The sequence below is a fragment of the Cimex lectularius genome, unplaced genomic scaffold (genome assembly GCF_000648675.2).
Source record: "Cimex lectularius strain Harlan isolate CLEC.00 unplaced genomic scaffold, Clec_2.1 scaffold127, whole genome shotgun sequence".
Taxonomy (NCBI): domain Eukaryota; kingdom Metazoa; phylum Arthropoda; class Insecta; order Hemiptera; family Cimicidae; genus Cimex; species Cimex lectularius.
The window spans coordinates 626,712-649,256 of NW_019392770.1; the positions used below are offsets into that span (position 1 = coordinate 626,712).

Genomic DNA, 22,545 nt, shown 5'->3' on the forward strand with positions numbered 1-22,545 from the left:
AAAAGATTTCCCCGCTACCATATCAACGAATGAAAATACAAAAATTGAGCTGTAAAAGAGAGAGAGAGAGAGAGAGTGAAAAAGAAGAAATCTCAATACAAATGGGCAAAGGGGTTGATTCAGCTCAACCCCCTCCCCCCCAGCAGTGCAAATGAGAAACAATCGTTTCATTTAAAAGAAAGCGGTGCAAGGCTTAAAAGTAAAATAAGGCGGCCACGAATCATTGTAATTAAGTAGATTTTATTTACGCCCGTTTTACAGGTTTACATAATGGTGTTCTCGTTGCCTTGTGGTTAGTCGGAGCAAGTTAACCCCCTTTGAAAGTGAGAACCCTTGCACAGTTAAAAGGCGTAATGATCATCTGACAAGGGACCTTTTCTTCAGCCCATGACACACTTTCTTCAATTCATACATGATAAGATACTGTTTATCCTGCAAATTACAATCTGTCACACGTGAAGTGGCCATATTTTTAACAGGAAATGAAGTAGTTTAAATATTTTTTTTTATTTATGCACCGCATCGCCTTAAACAATTTTCTTCTATTTTCACTTGACATCTTTGAATAAAAATTCAAAACCTGGGAAATTATTTTGATATAGAAACCCGAACATTATGAGACAACTGCGAAATTGCAGCAATCAATTAGAAACAGTTTTTATAAAAGTTGAAAGCTAATTTCTCCATATTTACGACGCTCCAGTTTAATGCATAATCAATGAGATATCGCACGGCATTGCTCGAATTGCAAACAATTCCTATGCTGCTCCGTGCAAAATCTATGGCAGCTACTTTCTTTACGATTTTTGCTTCTGCACGCGCGATATCGCGGGCATCGCTCGAAGTGCAAACGGGTCGTATGCTGATCAATGCAAAGTCGATGGCAGCTACTTTCTTTACGTTTTTTGCTTCTACACGCGCGATATCGTAGGGTATCGCTCGACGTGCAAACGGATCGTACGCTGCCATGCAAAGTCGAAGGCAGCTACTTTCTTTACGATTTTTGCTTCTACACGTGCGATATCGCAAGGCATCGCTCGAAGTGCAAACAGGTCGTATGCTGATCCATGCAAAGTCGATGGCAGCTACTTTCTTTACGATTTTTGCTTCTACACGTGCGATATCGCAAGGCATCGCTCGAAGTGCAAACAGGTCGTATGCTTATCTTTATGATATCAGCTTCTACTAGTGCGATATCGCACGGCATCGCCAATCAATGACAGGTACTTAAGTAGCGATTTCAGTTTCTACATTTGGTACTTGAATTAAACAACTCACTCTAAACTGTATTGTTGATATTTATATAAAACAAAACCTGGATATTGTAAAATAACGTAATAAACTGAGGATGCCGGAAGTGCGGTGAGTAACAAGCTTCCAGTAAGCCGTGTACCAACATGTGGTCGGATATTTTAACCCCTTTAATCCCTGGTTGTACTTGTGGTCGAAGTCCATCAGATGCTTTTTTTATTATTTTATTTTATTTTATATACATATATTTTTACAGAAAGCCGAGGATGGGCTGTTGATACCGTCCGCTCAATTACAATTTTGCAAAAACAAACTTAATTAAATTTTCTATCTGTCTTCAAGGTGGATTATTAATCAATTAATTATTACTTTTCAATTACTTGCTGAGCTGATAGATTATTATTTATAATCCTATTTAATTGTATACATTTCTTAATTTTAATTGTAATTAATTTTAATGTGGCATTATATGTGAACGCATTTTATATTTTTTTAAACATTCTCAAATTGTAAAAAGAATCCTTTGTTATTATGTTTGATTTTATATAATTTTCAATTTCTATTCTAATTAATTTTCAGGTGATATTTTTATATAAAGAAACAATTATATATTTTGTGAATAATTCTCAATGTAAAAGAAGAATCCTTTGCTGTTTTATGTAATTTTATAGAATTTTTAATTTAAATTCTGCTTCATTTTCAGGTGGCATTTTATATAAAGAAACAATTTTATGCTTTTCTAAAAATTTTCAATGTAATAAGTTCTTTATTTTTATATTTAATTTTAATTGTAATAAATTTTCAGGTGTTGTTTTATATAAAGAACCAATTATATATTTTTTTAAAATAATTCTTAATGTAAAAGAAGAATCCTTTATTTTTATATTTAATTTTAAATAATTTTAAATTTTAATTGTAATACATTTTCAGGTTTATTTTATGAAAAGAACCAATTATATTTTTTTTAAATAATTCTCAATGTAAAAGAAGAATCCTTTATTTTTATATTGAATTGAATATAATTTTTAATTTGAATTCTAATTGACTTTCAGGCGGCATTTTTTGTAAAGAAACAATTTTATGTTTTTCCAAAAATTTTCAATGTAAAATAAGTTCATTTTTATATTTAATTTTAATTGTAATACATTTTCAGGTGTTATTGTATATCAAGAACCAATTATATATTTTTTGAATAATTCTGAATGTCAAAGAAGAATCTTTTATTTTTATATTTAATTTTAATTGTAATACATTTTCAGGTGTTATTGTACATCAAGAACAAATTATATATTTTTTTGAATAATTCTCAATGTCAAAGAAGAATCCTTTATTTTTATATTTAATGTTAATTGTAATACATTTTCAAGTGTTATTGTATATCAACAACCAATTATATATTTTTTTAAATAATTCTCAATGTCAAAGAAGAATTTTTATATTTAATTGTATGTAATTTTTAATTTGAATCCTAATTAATTTTCAGGTGGTATAAAGAATCAATTTTATATTTTTTGAAAAATTCTCAATGCGAAAAAAATACTTATTTTTATATTTAATTTTATATAATTTTTAATTTTAATTGTAATTAATGTTATTATTTTTTAAGAGCACAATTATTTTATAATAAGAAACAATGAAAATATACAGAACTTTTACTTTACACAATTATATTTCATACTGTGTCCTAATTTTTTTAAAACTCTTTAAAGAAACGGTTGATTTAAAACTAAAAAGGTTTATTTTGAAGTTAAAAATGATTAGTTTGAAATTAATAAAGGTTATTTTGAATTAAAATGTGTTAATTGACGTGAAAAAGCTATATTTTCAAGTTTCCTTCACCGTGTGACTGTAAGTCTTTCTGTTATCCATGTGTTTGCAACTGGACTGCTTAATTCCACCATTTTTATTGTGGGGGTGTTCTTTTAGAATTGTGTTTTCTTACGACCGGTTTTAAGTGCGAGGGTGTCCTCCGTTTGACCTCTCTCAGACTCAGAGATGAATTCTGCTCGTCAACAGCCTTCAATTATCTAGTGACAGACGTACGCATTCGAGACGTGCCGGGACCTATTTATTAAACCGGAAGGCCTTTCGTACTATTTTCAACTTATGTTCCATTCCTTACGACGGTTAAAGGACAGAAAAAGCAATAGATATTAAAATGAGTAGCCTGTATCAAATTTTATCGATTTGGACAGTCAGACTTGGTATAATAAAGCCTCTTTGAAAATCTAAGCCCTAGCCGGTTATTAAATTTAAAACAATAACTAAATATACCGGGGCGAGGAAGATTTTACGATTTAATTAACCCATCAAAAAGATCTCGAGGGCGGGGGAGCCTTGAATTGCGTTTGCCAGAGGGAAGGGAAGATGTGATAAAGGGATGTGCTGAAATGGAGGTAACGGTATTTGAGGTTCTGTCAATAGTGGAATAGTTGGTTGGGGAGAAACAATTCCAGGCATCCGATGTTGACTCAACCAAACATTTCTAGACAGGGGTCCTCTCAAATCCCCCATCCGATCCACGCGAGAGAGAAGCGTTCACTATACCTATATCTCGTGCTGTTTTCAGAAATTGAGGATATCGTCCTCCTTTGTGTCCTTGTTTATAACAACATTCGAGCGCTTCAAAGAAGAGGAGAGAAGGCGAAAAAAAAGTCGGTGGTTGGAATATTCTGTAAATTCTGCATTACACTCCGACCGATGCCGTGCGATATCGGGCGAGTAGAACTGAAATCGAAAAGAAAGGAGCTGCCATTCAATCTGCATGGATCGTCGTGCGATGCAGTGCGATATTGCGGTGATTATGCGTTAAATCGGAGCGTCGTGAATATGGAACAATTAGTTTTTAACTTAAAAAAAAAATGGTTTCAAGTTTGGAAAAAAGGATCTTCGATGAGGTCACAACAGAACGACAATTCTGTAAGTTTTTCCCGAGCTTTCGACGATTATATCGTCCATCATCAGGCATATTTATTTTAGGAAAATATCGCAGTTAGAACATGTTATATCATTTTAAAAAACTAAATTAAAAAACAATTATTTTTCTTACTTTAATTCGATGAATGTTCAAATATACCTTGAGAACAAGAAATTGCATTTACAATAAGATTCAACACTCATCGAGCTAAGTAAGAAAAATAATTGTTTTTAATTTTGTTTTTTTAAATGATATAACATGTTCTAATTCCGATATTTTCCTAAAATAAATAGGCTCTGATAATGACAATATAATAGTCGAAAGCTCGGCAAAAACAAAAAAAAATTTCGTTCTGTTGTGACTCACAGAAGATCCTTTTTTTTCCAAGTTGTTCAACAGCAGGTCGATACATCATCTCATCATTGATTTCAAGTTTATTTGCATAAAATAATTGATTGCCGCAATTTAATAGTTATCTCGTAGCATTTAAACATTGTGTACGGGTTTCTATATCAAAATAATTTCCCAGGTTTTGAATTTTTATTCAAAAATTTCAGTTAAAAATTAAGAAGAAATTAATCCGTATTTGGTTAGTGGTCATAATTGACCATATTAATTAGTCTTTTTATCTAAGGTTTTTGGTTGAGATGAAAAATTAGTGTCATGAGCGGGATTCGAACCCACGAACTGTTCTAACCACTTGATCTATCGTGACATCTATACCCTCGGGCACAAACTCCCCATCACAGATAAAAAGAATAATTAATTGGAATAATTAATATGGTCAATTATGACCATTAAGCAAATATGGATTAATTTAATAATTAAAAGAAATAATTACTTCACTAACAGCTCCCCGTGGCCGTTTCATAAGTCGCTGAGAATCGAATCCTGATTACACATTTGAAAATATGGCAAAACGAGGGACAATTCGAACGGTCGAAGGTTGAGGGGATCGAAGTCACAATCGCTCAAGTGGTTAGAGCAACGGCAAATTGAGCCGAAGGTCGTGGGTTCGAATCCGGCTCGTAATTTTTCATCTCAACCAAAACCCTAAGATAAAAAGACAGACTAATTGGAATAATTAAGAAAAAAAACTGTTTATGGCATGACGCGAAAGATTGCGAGTATTGTTCAATAGGCGTTGCGTCGCAGCCTGACACATCGCAAAAAGGGGCTTTTTTCCGATAAAAGGGGAAATTGCGCCTCCTTTGCTAAGGCGGTGTAGGATCTGATTGCCCTCCTCACTTCCTTCCGTACAGATCGCCCGATTCAGAGTTATTTTGCTCTTTGATCCTTAAGATTTAAAAAGTCGAGAAAGACGAGGGGGCTGTATAGAAAAATCCAACTCTTGTTATTTTAAGTTAATTTAAAAAGAACTAAAGCAAGATTTTTACATTTCCTTACTTTTACAATAATACAGCATAATGGTAGTACAAAAAAAAATTGTGCCGTGTATTTCTTTGTACAATTATGTACAGCTGAAACTATTATGTGGCTTCCTAATTAAATGATTCGTGGGATTTCCTTCTGTGGTCTGTGGTGTTATAAACACATAATTTGGTTCTTGATCTGTCAGACGTATTTCATCATTTTGCCATCTACAGTGAGTCTGAACTAATACAGGCTGTATTTAGTAGTTACAGATTTTATTGGTCTGTCCTTCACTCGGTTGGTCTGTCAGCCGCATTTCGGCATTTTACCATATTTATCTTCAGTGTGTCTGAACTAGAGGCGTAACCTATCGAATTAATTATTCGTTTTGTGGTATTCAAACATATCTGACCTCTGGATTGCTATCACGTTTAAGTCCGCGATGCGAAAATTTGGGTACTCAACAACACCCGTAGGCCGAAACAACCTTTTTTGTGAAATTTCAAACAGGCTCAAAAAAGAACCTAATACCCGGTGGATTATGTTAAAGAGCCATGCTCGGTGGAACCAAGTCCTAAGAGGTAGGCGAAAAACTCGCCTACAGTTACGCCTAGATGTTATGGGTCGTATTGGGTTCCTGGTCGACATAAAAAGCAGTAATTAATATTCAACGTAAATTTTGTAGAGAAAAGATCGGTAAAGATGTTTCAGATCGCATGAGACCCAAAAGATTTGCGATTCCAGCTTCTACTAGCGCGATATCGCACTGCATCGCTCGAAAACAGGTCACACGATGATCCATGTAACGTCAATGGCAGCTACTTTCTTTTCGGTTTTTGCTTCTTCTTGCGCGATATGGCCCGGCTTAGCTTGAATTGTAAACAGGTCGCATGGTGTTACATGCAACGTCCATTGCAGCTCATTTCTTTGCAATTTCAGCTTCTCCTAGCGCGATATTGCTTGAAGTGTAAATACGTCGCATGCTGATCCATGCAAAGTCAATGGCAGCTGCTTTCTGTACGATTTCCTCTTCTATTCGCGCGCCATTACATCCCAGACAGTATAAATGGCTCCTTAATCAGAACCCAAATGAACTAAATGATGTACCTTCGTACAATAAGGTTAATAAAAAGGCTGCCTTTTTATGATTAGTTCATTTAATCATACTTAAAATATTTATTTACCTATCCGGTTATAATTTTTCTGGGAATGCATGACAAAAAGATTATTAGTTACAACTACTGATACAGCTGACAGTATTATTCGAAGAATAATACATTAAAATGCTTGTAATTTGATATTGTAAGCTTCCTTTTGATTAAATAATCCGGCCATTAATAGTACTAAGTTTTCAATTTAGGAGTTTAAGGGGGAACGAATGCCTTTTGTGTTTCTATTTGATTTCAAAAAAGGTAATTGTGGGGGTAGGCAACCGGCACCCTAAAAGGTGTAACATCAAACGTTCAAATCTTATTGTCACTGCCTTATTGGCCCTACTCTTCCACCCCTTTTATTTCCCTAAAAGAGGAACAAGTAGATTCAATCCCTTCGAACACAAAACCCGCAGGAGCATTCGTTTAAACGGATTACTTTTCCCGAACCAGCCCCCCCCCCCTACGATCTTTAAAGCTCCAGTTTAATGATTTCAATGATTACAATAAGGGATGAGATTTTCACATCAGGAAAAAGATGTGTTTATTATTTTTAACGACAATGATAGTTTATAGTTGGTACTTGGTGTTTCGAAATTGTATGTTAGTCTGTTTTATTTTTCGGCCACGGGACTGTTGCAGTATGAAAATTAAATGGATGAATAATTAACAAGTCTAGTAATCAAAATCAAAAAGAAAACTGTCTCTACGCAATGACTAAATAACTCAAACCTGCAATGATTTAAGGCATCCAGACAAATGAGGCTTCTACAGGTCATGAGTAAGTTTTGAAAATATTCCAAGGTACCAAAGAGGAACAGCATATGTCGAGTTTTTTCCCACTTACCGTACATCTTTCCTTCGTCGCTGAGGATGATTTTGCGACGGCCACAGGGCGGGTAGATGGCGAGTGCTTCCTGGAAGCTCTGCTCGATGTCCGGGGACCAGACGCCCTCGGCGTCGGCCGCTGCCAGCTCTTTGTCATCCTCGCAGTCGGCCACCTCCAACGTGCTTTTGTCCGAGCCTGGGCCGGCCTCGGCCACAGGCCCTCCGCCCCACGAGCCGCTAATTCTGTCCGAGCCCACCCACAACCTGAAACAAACAGATACAGTTAGAAAGAATCGCACAAAACACAACCTGTAAAAAAAATACCAGTCAATAAATCGTGAGATGGGATAAACGGACAGAACTATCTTACGTCATTTAATAATAAAACTATGTCACTTCTAACTGTGTATCATTATCACATGTAATAATTAAAATTCCGTGATGCACTTCCGTAACACAGTGCAGGCGATGCACCGTGCACGTTCACGGTTACCGCTGATCATCGCGTGAGGCCGCAACACTAGAGGTCAAACTGCAGATTTGCCTTTGATTTTTTTTCCGCCGATCTCTATTTTTACTTTTACTGTTGTAAATATAATCTATATTTTCTATAAAAAGACTCTTTTTGTGTTTACACTACCGTGACTATAGTGCCTAGGCTATGAGCATTCGAAGTAGTCTTATTCAGTCAGTTATATACTTTATTGTGAATTTTCTCCGTGCTGTCTCCGGGGTGAGGATAGTTTGGTCGTTATCGTTCCTCGAGGGATATGGCTGTTATGAACTGAATAATTCCAGCTTCTTAACCCCAGAGTGCCAGTGTGCCCCCACACAAAGGGGATGTTGGATGATAAGAACTATTTCGAGCTTGGCAACTTATGTTGTAATATTGAGACACGAGACATAGAGGGGACCCTTAGACTTAGGCCTCTTTTAGACGAGGCAACTAGTTGATTCAACTAGTTCAACAGACGTGTGTCGAGGAGTATAACGTGGTAGCAAAATGTTTGGGAATCGCCCCAACACGTTCACACGCAGTCAACTCGTCCGCCCAGGCGTTCTGATGACGTTCTCATCCCCACTGATTGACTCAACTGAAGACACTCGACATTCGTCCTTCACACCAGTCGCCTCGTTGAGACAACTGAGTTCACCGTGCAAAGCGTTGCAATTGCATGCTTCAAGTGTGGAGCAGTTCATTGAAGATGTTCGTATTAGTCCCGTGATATGGGACATGAGGTGTGAGGAGTATAATGATAAAATTAAAAGAAGCTAATCTTGGAGGGAAGTAGCACAACAGTATTTGAGAGAAAGCGTCCGTTTCCCAATTTTATAACAACGGATAAACCCATACTTTTCTTTACTGGGTTTCCTCCTTTTTTCTTCTCTTTTTGCAGAAGACATGTACTGTCCTCCTGTTGGGAAGAGAGGTTAATTCCACAAGTTGATTGGTGTGAAATAAACCGTGTGTCTTCACACGGCAGTAAAATGGTTGAGAGTCAACCGGGCAACATAGTTGAATCTACCAAACCGCCTTACTGTTATGACAATCGGATGGGGCCAACCTCCGAAAGCAACTACACGACGAGTCGTAAACCGTAACTTCTTCCTGCTTCAAGCACGTCGGTTCTCGCAAGGAAATGGTATCGTAATGGCTGACCGGTCAGAACGTTACTCCTAGCACGCTTGGAGGTTGCTAGGTCATTGCTCATGCCAACCTCCTGCGTATGATGACGTCCCTTGCTCTTGAGAGTAGGTTGTCAGGTACTGTGCGGAGGGCCAGGAGGTGTATCTGCACTCCATGTGCATCTTTGTGGCACATTCGGAATATTAGGAGCACGCAGCGTACCAGGCGCAGAGTATAGACGCATCATTCAAGTGCAGGGTCGGAAAGTTGTTCACTATGAACTTTGATGAACAGACCGAGTACTTCGAAAGATCACGCCTTTCTCACTATTGGGATTGGGTGGTTTTGTTTGGATGTACCCAGTACTCAATCCTCTTTAGTGTATGGTTTGTAATTGTGATGTCTTGGCAGTCTCGCAGCCGAATATTTTGTGTTCCCAAGTCTTATTCTTTGTAATGATAAAAAGAACAAAAGGTTACAAGATAATGTAACAACACCAAATCACAGAAATACATAGACGTATTTAGATAGGATAAATACGCAACACGGAGAGTCGGTTTTAGATACTGACCAAACAGAGAAAAAAGGCGGAACGTAAATTAAAACTTTTTTCACGAATAATTTTAAACTTAAAATTTACCAGGGATGTGGCAAAAGGGTTGCGCAATCGGATGATAGAAGGTCTTCTATTTATACCCTATTAATTATGTTTAAACTACAAGTTTAGTCGAGGAGGCCTTGAATGTAAGTAGTACTTAAAACCGTATAAAATAAATAAAGGTTACACTTAAATAATCTAGAATCCTTTTAACATCCTAAGCCGCTGATTATTTTTATATCCATTGGATGCTCTCATAGGTCAGTTTAATAAACAATAAGTCGTGAAAATAAATATTTTACCTAGGGTTAACACAACTAAACAATGATATAAAATTGTACTAATCGTTATTATCGATTTTTTATGATACAATGTTGGCTGTCCGGCTGGATGTTTTCTAAGATTACTGACGATGTCGGCACCCGGCCAAATATTGGAGGATACTCGTGTAATGAGTAGGAAAGTGATTTTTAAATCGGCCGAATTAGCAAAGTCAGAACATTACTAGACCGCAAAAAACGGTTTTGTATGAAGAGAAGTACAGCAGTGCCACCGCGTTGTAAATGTTATTTCTGCCTCCCTAGAGTTGATACAGTATGTTCGGGCGATTTCCTTGATGTGGCCCAGGCTTTTGAGTTTGGCCTTTGATCAAGGGACCTACTACCTTATCATTCGTAACCACCTTACTGACCGGTACTTCCGCGACATAAACGGGGCGGCGTCATCCCTAAACTACTCTATCCTTGCGGATACCTCAGGGTAGTATTCTGGACGCCATACTGCACCAGTATACATCCTATCCTGACACCTCCACACTAACTTTTCAAGACGATACAGCGATCCTTTCAAGCAACTGCTGTCCACTACAAACACAGAAACACACTGGAGTCATGGAGTAAAAAAAGAATAAAATTTAACCCTTAATCCAGAAAAATTCATTCACATAACCTTCACTCTCCGCAAAAAGATATGCCCTCCGGTCTACTTCAGACAAATAACCCTTCCAACTGCGGACAAGTTGCTGTTCCTAGGACTGTATATTGACAAATGTCTGACGTGGAATTCTAACACTACTTAAACGACAAGAATTTATGAAACGTTATAGACTTCTTTCACGAGTTCTTGATAAACCACACTTAAACAAAAGGCTGCTTTATTGTATAGCCGATATGGACTTACGGACTGGAAGTGCTGGGTTCAACCAAACATTCCAATGTCCTCCGAATCCAAAGAACCCAATCCATAATCCTCAGAAAATTTTTTCATTCTACCTTTTATGTATCCAACGAAACAACCCATACCTAAATATTCCTTTTGCCCAAAATGAAATCCATTCCCGTTATCCCCAATTTCATACAAATCTCGCAACTACCATAAATCCTCAAATACAAAACCCTCATCCAGATAAATTTACTCCAACTCTCCTCACCGACTAAAAAACACTACAACCGCTGGATTTTGTTTCCAGTGATGGTGAAACTTTTTTTTTTAACTTAAAATTTTGTAACCTTATTTATATTATGCAATGAGCTGGATTTACAAATTAGAGGTCATGTGACGTGAAGGGAGTTAACAACCAATGTTGTTCAATGTTTCAGACCTCTCGTAGATTATAAGGTGGTTTCTATCGGATAAGGCTTGGGCAACTCGATTGAGGTGAGAGAATTTATTGTAGAATGTGGAGAATGTTTTGGGGGTTATTCTTTGCACGAGGGATTTTGAGATCTTTATGAAGGGTGATGGTGTTTGAGACGTAGTAAGTAGCATTTACAGCACGTAGATTGTCAATTGTTTTTTTGTTGAAACGTTACGATTTGCGTGTCTGTAGTCTGTGGAGTAGTCCGAAACGTTAATTCCTGTCGTGTGTATTGGTTCCTGGTTAGCCTTCAGTCTAGATGGAACCCAAGGTAGCGGACGCTGTTTGTTTTTGGAATGGGAGTATTATTGGGGATTATTGTATGAAGTGTTTTGCTTCGAAGGGTGAATGATACACTCGTGCTTTTGCTTTCATTAAGCTTATATTACATGACAGTGTTTGCTCCATTCGGCTATTTGCAGGGCGTGTTGTGGAACTCCTCCGAATCAACTGTTGGTTCGGGATGAGAGGTGTGTCGTCGGCAAAGGATGTAAGGAGGTTGAAGTTGGGATATGCGGTGCAGAGGAGGTCTGCAGGTCCCCTAAAGTACGACCCTTAAGCCAGAAATACACTTACCCGATGCTACGCCATGCGACGCTACCCGATGCTACCCGACGCAAATCAAAACTCCGATTTTCCATAAGGTTGCATTATCCCGTGCACATCTACCCGATGCTATGCCACTACCCGACGCTCTGCGATCCCCACTGTCCAGATTTTCGTCGGGTCTTCTGGCTCTTGAGTTTCGTGTCAGTTCTATATAGTTCGATTAAATCGGTTTGCTTTGTTATCTGCTGATAACACACTCAGGTTGGTGATTTAAAATATGTCTTTGTTTCCTAATGAACATGTTGCGGTTATGTATTTAATTCACGGTTACGCAACAGTAAAACGGGGAACACACTTACTTGATGCTACCCGATGCAAATACAAAGTTCAATTTTCCATAAGATTCTATTACCCCTGTGCACATTTGCCCGATGCCTCGCAACGCTACCCTACTCTACGCTATGCGATCGCCACTGTCCAGATTTTCGTCGGGTAGCATCGAGTACAGTCGAAGACAAAAGAACCGGACACTCACATTTTTATTCAAACTACATGTATTATTGTCGTTATATTAATTACAACATACTTATTTTAATATAAACCAAATTAACTGTGATTAAAAATTAATTAGTTTTTATTTAAAAAATTAATTTTATGGTTTGGTAGAAATAATCAAAACACCGGAATACGATTTTTTGATATAATGAATTTAACTAACAATTTATTGTACTCGCTTCGGCGGTACATATACTAAAATTGGAACAATTTATTACACGGTTTTGCTCATAAAATTTAATTAACAATTTATTTCATAGTTTTGCTCGTAAAATTACACCATTTTATAATGTCGGGTAGCATCAAAACAGGACACTCGTATTTTTTGTAGTTTATTTCAAACTAAGTACATGTAATTTTGTCGTTATATTAATTACAACATGTTATTTTAAAGTAAACCAAATTAAACGAGATAAAAAATGCATAAGCTTTTATAAACATTGTTTAATTATGATGGTTAGGAGTAACTTTATTTAAAACAATTAAGTTTAACAAACAATTTATTAGATGGTTGTGCTCATAAAATTTAACTAACAATTTATTGCAAGGTTTTGCTCAAAATAGTGCATTAAGAACAAAAGATGCGTTGCGATTGTGATAGAGATTATTGTGATAACGCTGTGGACTGTACGCGACGTGTACTTGCGTCGGATAGATGTGCACACCCCACCAAAACGTGGCAAGGCGTCGGGTAGCATCGGGTAGCGTCGCATGGCGTAGCAAAGGGTAAGTGTGTTCCTGGCTTTAATTTATTCCTGCTCCCATAGGGCACTTATTCGGAGTAGGCAGATCCTTGGCGGACTCTGGATAGTGAAACTCACCTCAATTAAGAAGAGAACACCTAGGATTCATAGTAGTACTACCAACGGGTAGTTCCTCCACTCTTGTTTATTTATTTTAATTTATACACTCATTGTTACTTGTTATCCAATTGAAGGAACTTGTAATATATTAATATAATTAAAAAAGTATGGAAATAATTAGAAATAGAGAAATGGGAATAATTATGCTTTAATAAAATAGTTCGGGAATATTAAACGCCTGGGTTTGTTTAGTAGAGTGGATTTAACAGTACATTAGCATGTAGGTGAATAAGAAAATAGCTATTCCATTATAAGAAAATCTTTTCCCTTTTACCATTCGGTTCTCCAAAGCGGTTCGAGAAGGACGGATGAAATTACTTATCCTCTTGGCAAAAGACGCTGACAGGGCTGTATCGAAGAAATTGCCGGTGAACGTTCTCTTCGTTGAAGCAGTAAAGTTTTAAGACCGGTAAATCGATGGAGGAAAGTCGTCTATGTTCATCTAACGCCGGTTTTGTTGACCCTTTACACAACCCGGCCGGATTAATAATTTTTCCCCCAATTATTTCATTCCCGTCCGAGAAGAGTCCGTAATTCCTCGAGGCCATAGGGCGGGGTGATAATCGTCTCGTTATTATACGGCGACCGGCAATGTCTTCTGAAACCGAGCCAAGTCTTTATAGCTTAAAAGGAGGAATTTATTTTTAAATGTAACCTAACGAAAATAGCTCACCAGCTTTTATAAAATCCACCGGCCAATGTTAAAAAGAAATAACGATGAAATACAATAAGGATGTACTTCAATATTTCTACTGAACTTACGCCCATTGAATGTTGAATTGAAGGTAGTTATCCTAATTCCGCCAAATTGCTTCAACCAGTAAAAAATGTTAAAATTGCACTTTTGCATTGTGCTTTGTCTAGTTCTATTGCAATCTAGGATTTATTTAAAAAAATAAACTGATAAATGCCGTGATCTGTGTTCAACCCAAGGTTCTGCGAGTCGATGAACTGACGGTAGCCGGGTCTGTTCCGCCAATCTCTACGCCGGTCACGACCACAACTCAGTTGGACCAAATATAATAGAATGTTTAAAAATACACAAAAAAATTCAAAAAGGTAGGAGTCCAAAGTTAAAACAGTAAAAAAAAGACACCGGCTTAGAGTCAGCAGGAAAATATATTTCATTGGAAAATAATAAGCAGATTGGTACTAAATAAGATGTACAGGGTGATTCGCCGCTCATACGACAAAGTTCATCAGGTGATTCTACACCTCAAATACAACAAAAAAACGTTCCTACGAACCATCGTCCGATTCTCAACCTTTTCACTGATACTCAATATTTTGTTTTTTGAGCTATATACGGGTTTCGTCATAAATCTACTCTTAGCTCTTGAACTATCAATTTTTGGGGAAATCCAAAAAATTCATTGAAAAGAGCGTTAAATTTACTTTAAGAAGCAAACTTCCAATTCACATTTCCTTCTAGAACTTTCAATTTAAGTTTTGGTAGAAAAACCAAACACTAAATCTGTCAAAAGCTGCTAAATTTAAAATTAAGAACTAAATTTGCAACCTCCTTTCTAGGTAGTCTTTGGGAACTTCTTCGTTTAATTAGCTTTTTAGCCGTGCATTTTTTTTTCTTCCCCCCTGGGAGCCATCTCCCTGGCGACTTCGGGCTTTCTATATAACATTTGAATGTGAAAAATTCTATTTTGTTTATTGAGCAGGATTCATAGAGGAAGCCAAATAGTGTCTCGATGTTACTACAGTTGTCACCTACTGTTGTTTTCAAATTATTTGCGAGTTTGCATCTATTTATGCATCTATTAGGTCTGAGTATTTTTTTTTTAAACGAGGGTTCGCATCAGCAGAGGTTATATCAACCCTCGGGGTGCCGGTGTTTTTGAAAAAAAAAAGTCCATTTGTAAGTATGTCGGGTTCGAATGCAGAGACGCTGGATTCGAACCCGGGACCTTCACCTTACAGTGATGAGCGCCGTGTCAACGCCTAAACCGTTGCGGCCACCGACGCCCCCTTTGCATTTTATTAAAACATGTTTAACAGTGATTATTTCTCCGCAATCTGGACACACTGGAGCAGGCTCCCGGGACATCAAGTGACCATGCGTCAATCGAGTGCCCTATCCTCAGTCTGGCCAAAGTTGTTTCTTCTTTCCTTGGTTCCCCCAAACCTTTTCCTCAATTACATCGAACCAAAATACAGAAATTTGATGCTAAATGGGCAAAAAAAGTGGTGACGGTGTGAAAAAGGAGGAAAACAGAAAAATTGGACAAAATATCTGCACTAAACACAGACAATAAAACAATTTAAAAAAAATCAAAATAAAAATGTACAAAAAAATTCAACATACTTTTAATTGCTATGGTTGTTCACTCTGTTCATTGGCTTTTCTATATGTATTGTTTTATTTCACTTCGATTTTTTTTTTTTGGAGGTGTAGAACGTGACGAACTTTGTCGTCCGTATAGCGAATCACCGCCTATCAAAAGGTACAAAAACCAAAAAACTACCAGTAAAGTAGGCCAAAAAACATTTTTATCGAAAAAAATAAATAATTTGGGGCTTGATCACCGGGGGAAAATGCTATTCTCACAGATATTCTGTCCTGTACTTAAAAAATTCATAAGCCTCTAGATTTTATTCAGATTCAACGTTTATACAACTGTCTGAAAGCAGGTTCTACTTTCAGGCTCTGTCAGCAACGTTAAGATTGTATTTTATTATAGGTGAGAGAAATAAGTATGAAATAAAATAAAGAAAAACACGGCAAACGTTTTATTTTTTTTTTTAAATCTCTGGTTCTAATTTATTTAGGAGGTTATGTTTGTGCCATTACGTGTAGTTTGTCAGGTTTTAAAACTAAGTAAAATATCTAGTGGATCGAAAAGTCGTTTCAAAGTTATTAACATTTTTGTGGTTTTCGGGAAAAATTTAAGGGTTAAAATTCCAAGCGAAAAACTCATTTTTTTTTGTTTTCCCCGAAAAACTTGCATCTTGGGGTTTTCAAGTTTCAAAAAAACAATATTAACTTCGGTTCTCGATTAAAACTTAATTAAACATACGTAGCTAAGTCTATAGGTTACATTGTATTCCACATCTACGTACTCATTGCCTTCATTGTCAAGCTGCTATATACAATTTGGACGGGGCTTGCAAAGTCAAAATACAGAAGTTTTCTTAAATCCGGGAAAATATTTTTAAGAATCTGGAACGTTTTTCTTCTCTCTCTCCCTTCCTCCTCGCTCTCTGTCGCTCCTCTCAATCCTCAAACTCACTCTGTTACTTTTCTCCCTTTATCTTCCCCTCTCCCTCCTCCCTCACTCATTCTCACTGTCTTTCCCCTTTCTCTTTTTCTCTCACTCTCATACTTTTATTCTCTCTCTTTGTCCTCAACTTTATCTTCTCTGTCACTCCTCTCCTTCCTCAAACTCTCTCTTTCACTGTCTCCCTTTCTCTTATCCCTCTATCTCGTCCTCTCTTACTTTCTCACTATCTTTCTCCTTACTCTTTTCTTCTCACTCTTTTATTCCCTCTCTCATCCTTTCTCTTATCCCTCTATCTCGTCCTCTCTTACTTTCTCACTATCTTTCTCCTTTCTCTTTTCTTCTCACTCATTTATTCCCTCTCTCATCTTTTCTCTCTATCTCTCTTTCAGATATTTTTAAAATAATACGATATTCATTCATTCTCCCTCCTCTCTTTCTCGCCCTCTCTCTTTCTCTTATCCTTCTATCTCGTACTCTCTTACTCATTCTCACTATCTTTCTCCTTTCTCTTTTCCTTTCACTTTTATTCTCTCTTTCTCTTTCTATCTATCTCTCTTTCCGAGATTTTTTAAATAATAATATTCATTCTCCCTCCTCTCTCTCTCACTCACTCTCTCTCTCTCTCTCTCTCTCTCTCTCTCTCTCTCTCTTATCCCTCTATCTCGTACTCCCTTACTCATTCTCACTATCTTTTTCCTTTCTCTTTCCTTTCACTCTTTTATTCTTTCTTTCTCTCTCACTCTCTCTTTCTCTCTCTCTCTCTCTCTCTCTATCTATCTATCTATCTCTCTCTCTCTTATCCCTCTATCTCGTACTCCCTTACTCATTCTCACTATCTTTTTCCTTTCTCTTTCCTTTCACTCTTTTATTCTTTCTCTCTCTCTCTCTCTCTCTCTCTCTTTATCACTCCCTCTTTCTCTTTCTATCTCACTCTCTCTTTCTCTCTCTCTCTCTCTCTCTCTTTCTCTATCACTCTCTCTTTTTCTCTCTTTCACTCTCTCAATATGTGTAAACTTACTGTATATTAGTGCGTGTTAAATTTCAAATAAAAGTAATTTATTGTATACAATTTGAGTTTTCTTAATAATTGTTTATTCGATTATGTGTATATTGAAGGCGAGTTAATATCGTTTTTATCGCTTGAGGGGTCATTCACAAAATGTGGTTTGGGATGAAAGGGCTGGGCCGGCCGTTAAGAGTAATCTTGAAGAAGTCGGAGTAATCTCGTGGGGCTTCCTTCCTCTGCAGAACGATCTAATCCAAATCCGTGATGTGGAAGCCTTCACCGACCGATTAAAGTATGTTTTACCCTTTTTACTACGTACAAAAAAAAAAAATCAGAAGTATTTTTAAAAAACCTGTCACAACGTTTGGCTTGTAAGTGCGAGGAAAAACAATGATGTCAGGAGACAAGAGTAGTTTATGGATCGTAAAACTGCTCTCTTCGAATGGTAGAGCGACGAGATGTTATCCGAAAAACCGGCTAGCATTGTTCCCTTTTCTCATAAAACTTTGGTCTTCTGGCGGTCATTTTTATGTCGGACGATGGGAAACTTAGACATTTTTCGATTGGTTAATTTGTCCGGACCTTAGACTGCAGTCAATGCTCAAAGGAAGAATGTGAAATGATTGCAGATGATGTCCTACTTGGTTTGCCACGGCCAAACCATTTCATTTTCTAATCAAGTCTGATAAAATAGCCAGTTTAACCGTGACAATGTGGTCAAAGTGTTAACATCGTTCATTATACTGAAAGGTTTTTAGTTTGACCAGGAATTATCGGGTACCAGACACTTATATTAGAATAAAACCGCTTGGGTTGACCGCTGTTATGTAAAAATGAAATTAAGCTCGAGAATAAAGGTCTGATTGGCGCCGACTCCCGAAGAGGGCAGATTTCAACTTATTTCATCAGTGTCAGGATTGTGTGAATTTTCTTGACTTTCCGATCATTTCGATCCTTTGAAGACAATAAAAAGCCCCCCCCCCAAAAAAAAAAAAACGTGGTTAGGAAGACCTGGAAGACTGGAACTTACTTTTTTTTAAACTTTTTGTAAATGATGGTTCTACTCACAGATTTGTTGTCTACTTCGATCCGGATTTCAAGCATCAAACGCTCATCATCAGATTGAAGGAGTTACACGTTTCTCGATATAAATTGCAAGAGTGAACTCGCCGATCCCCCGACAACGACACCAAGGAAATAGTATAGTTATTTTTGAACCAAAAATACGTTTCTAAAGTTGATGAATTCCTAAACAACGACAATTGTAAATTAATAAAAAAGAGTATTTTATTTATAGTGTATTCAATACAAATGTCAAAAAAAAGTAAACTTCCGTTTGTCTCTCCCGTAAAATTTTCTTTTGTTGAGTTGTGTCACTTTTCTTGTGAGTGTGCGATATTTAGATGTAGACGTATCATTCATCCGTCTCTCGTTGCCTTCTAGTGTCCTGGGACCCATCCAAGGGAGACTTTATTTTGTATATCTAATCTATTTAGTTTAGTTTTGCAATTCATCACTATCTTTTACCTAATGATGTTTGAACTTAGAGCTTTGATGGCTGCTTGTCTATCTTCATACCTTCCTGCCTTCTCGATCCGCCAGTGTAACATCAGATGGTGCTGTACTCAACGAAGGTGTTTCTTCATTTTTCCCTTCTTTTTTTGGTATTTAAATTTAATTCGATATTTTGCTTGAACTAAAACATCCTTTTCATGTCGTCTCTTTTTTTAAATTAAATACATATAATTTGGCCCTTAGAAGTGAAGTAGTTCTTACTTAAGGTAACCAAGAAAAGCACAGTTCAATACACAGTTTATTTAACAAATGTCTTTGCACTAGAAATGACGAAGATGGGATGAGTAGGTATATTCACATTTTGTAAATGAGGGCTCACTCGCAGAATTGTTTCCAACGATCCGGATTTCAAGCATTAAACGTTCATCATCAGGCTGAAAGAGTTACAAACATGTCTCATGACATGAACAGTATAGTTATCATTGAACACCAAAAATACTTTTCAAAAGCGGACGAACATCTACACAATAACGATAGTAAAGAAATAAAAAAAGACGCCACCATAAAACTAAAAAATAGATTACAATTAATAAAGGTTTTTAGTTGAGATAAAAAGTCAATGGCACGAGCGGGATTCGAACCCACGATCTTCGGCTAGATACGCCGCTGCTCTGCCACTTGAGCTATCGTGACCTCGATCCATTCGGACACCAACTTCCTATCTCAACCCCACCTTTTGAGTTTTCCCTCCTTTTTGCCATTTTTCAAATGCCGTGTAATCGGATTGGATTCTCGGTGACAAATGAAATGGCCACGGAGAGCTTTAGTGAAGTATACTTCATTTTAATTAATTAAATTCACTAATTTCGTGGTCCGCTTGACCAATTAATATATTACAATTAATTAAGGTTTTTAGTTGAGATAAAAAAGTCAATGGCACGAGCGGGATTCGAACCCACGATCTTCGGCTAGATACGCCGCTGCTCTACCCTCCTTTTTGCCATTTTTCTCAACTAAAAACCTTAATTAATTGTAATATATTAATTGGTCAAGCGGACACGAAATTAGTGAATTAAAACATAGAGTTCAAACAGCTATAAAAATACTGACTTTCTATTCTCAAATGACCAATATGCGGATCAAAAACTTACACCAATGAACCCAAAACCCCCAATGTTTGGTACGGTCAAAATTCACAAAGAAAACAAACCTACAAGACCAACAGTGTCCTTCTGTAATTCCCCATGCCACAAACTCGCCTTAATATTACGTAAAATAATTAAAACCCACACCAATTCCAAAATCACATTCGGTATTCATTAGAATCGATAAAACAGTTAAAGAACATAAATATACCTAACACTGTATTTTAATGTCAATTGATATTACTAATTTATTTACAAATATCCTTGTTAAAGAATGTACAAAACTAATAAAGCAAAAATTTACGAAGAACTCTATTAACGAATTTGTAAAAATGATATAAAAGACTTCTTAAATATGTATACCTGCTATCTAATTATTGTAAATTTAATACTCGATTTTATAAGAAAGGGTCTCCATTATCCCTTCTTTGTGCCGAAATATTCACGGGTAACTTTGAAAAAATTCTCTTCAAATCAAACAACAAATTAATTAAATCTATCCGTTTTAGGAAAGCTATTTAGACGATATTTTATGTATATGGTCGGGAATACTGCAAAAACTACAAGAATTCCTCCAATTAATTAATTCTTTGTACCCGAGTATATATTTAACATTGGAAATAAATAAAGATGGTTGTTTAAACTTAAAACTTTCCATAATAAATAACCTAATTGAAATACATATATGGAAAACCCACAACTACAGACACCTTCTTACCTATGGACCCAAAAGGCCGATGGATTCATTTGGCTCATAGAGCGTATATCGGAACTCCAATTAACACGTGCTAATTATAAAAAATAATTACAACCCATTAAAACTTAGCTCAAAACAATGGATAACAAGAAATATTTATCGACAGGTTCCCAGTAAAAAGAATATAAATTAACTTTATAAGAAGCAACAATCGGGCCCAGCAACCCCACCAAAAATTAATCATTAGGTTTTCGTTGCTTTCCAAACATTGGTGAACTATCAGAAAAAGTAGGTAAAATTCTTAAACGAGACGGTTTTTAGAGTAGATTTTAGAGGTTCACGTAGAAAACATCCTTTCAAAACCTAAAGGCAAGGTTGACAACTTGTGAAAAAGTTTAGTTTACCAATTTAATTCTGACGATTGCGATATTAAATACAGACAGAGAAATAGAAACTAGAATTAAAGAACACTTGCCTAAATCGAATAAACTTTCTGAATTTAACACCATCTAAACGAAACAACACAATTTCAATTTAAATTTAAATACTACAGTTTCAACATAGGGTGCTACTTGATTAGTTTGAGAAATTTGAAATAAGACACGTATAATTACACGTGGAGATAAATGTATGAATAATATAAAAATAAAAATTTTGATTTACCTTCTATTTTAAACATGAATGTAAAAATTAATATTTGACCTACAAATTAATCGCTAATTTAAAATTATTTTCCTACAGTATTTATTAGGATAATATTTAGTTGTTTTGTAATTCACGGTTTTCGCACGTTCAAAATTGAGCGGCATTAAAATACAAACTTTGAGAAATTTGAAATAAGACAAGTATAATTAAACGTTGAGATAAATGTATAAATAATATAATAAATTTTGATTTACCTCATATTTTAAGCATGTACATACACAATATATGACGTACAAATTAATCACTAATGTAAAATCATAACCTTACATTATTTTTACATTGTTATTTGGTATAATATTTAGTTGTGTTGTAATTCACGTTTTTCGCACGTTCAAAATTGAGCAGCATTAAAGTCCAGTTTCTCATTGAACCGTCCCGTAGGCGGGTTCATTCTTATAATTGGAGAGACGTGTTTGTAACTCCTTCAAACTGATGATGAGTGTTTGATGCTTGAAACCAGAATCATTAAACAACGTTATCTCCTAGTAGAACACTACTTTACAAAAAGCGAATCGACATACTCACCTCACCTTCATCATTTCTACGATTGGTATTTATGGAAAGGAAACACTACCAAGTAGTCCGGAGTCGCATACGTGAACGGAAGGACTTGCTGAAACCAAGGTTTTTACGACCTAGTAAGTAGTTTTGCAGAACTTAAACCGGAAATTTAATCGATTTGTCGTTTGCCAAGAAGGCCCCCCCCAAAACGCTTTGAAATCACCTTTCCTTCTTTTATTATAATTGCAGTTTCCGCGACTCTGCCCGTTGAAACATGGTTTCTCTCAGGGGAACCAGCTGCGACTGTGCAACCGCGAGGATTTAACGCTAATACCTGAGATTATCCGGGCAAAGACGTATCCGCCGAAACAAAAACAGACGTATCATGATTTGA

The 22,545-nt window shown here is 36.4% G+C and overlaps 1 protein-coding gene across 4 annotated transcripts in view; it reads right to left on the reverse strand.

Annotated features, from left to right (window-relative positions):
* LOC106664095 (transcriptional enhancer factor TEF-1) overlaps positions 1-22,545 on the reverse strand; it is a 188,927-nt gene that overhangs the window by 18,841 nt on the left and 147,541 nt on the right. For all 4 annotated transcript variants that reach the window (XM_014389502.2, XM_014389501.2, XM_014389500.2 and 1 more), the window contains exon 3: positions 7,541-7,785. In XM_014389502.2, the coding sequence (XP_014244988.1) occupies positions 7,541-7,785 (245 nt within the window). The remainder of the gene's footprint in view (positions 1-7,540; positions 7,786-22,545) is intronic.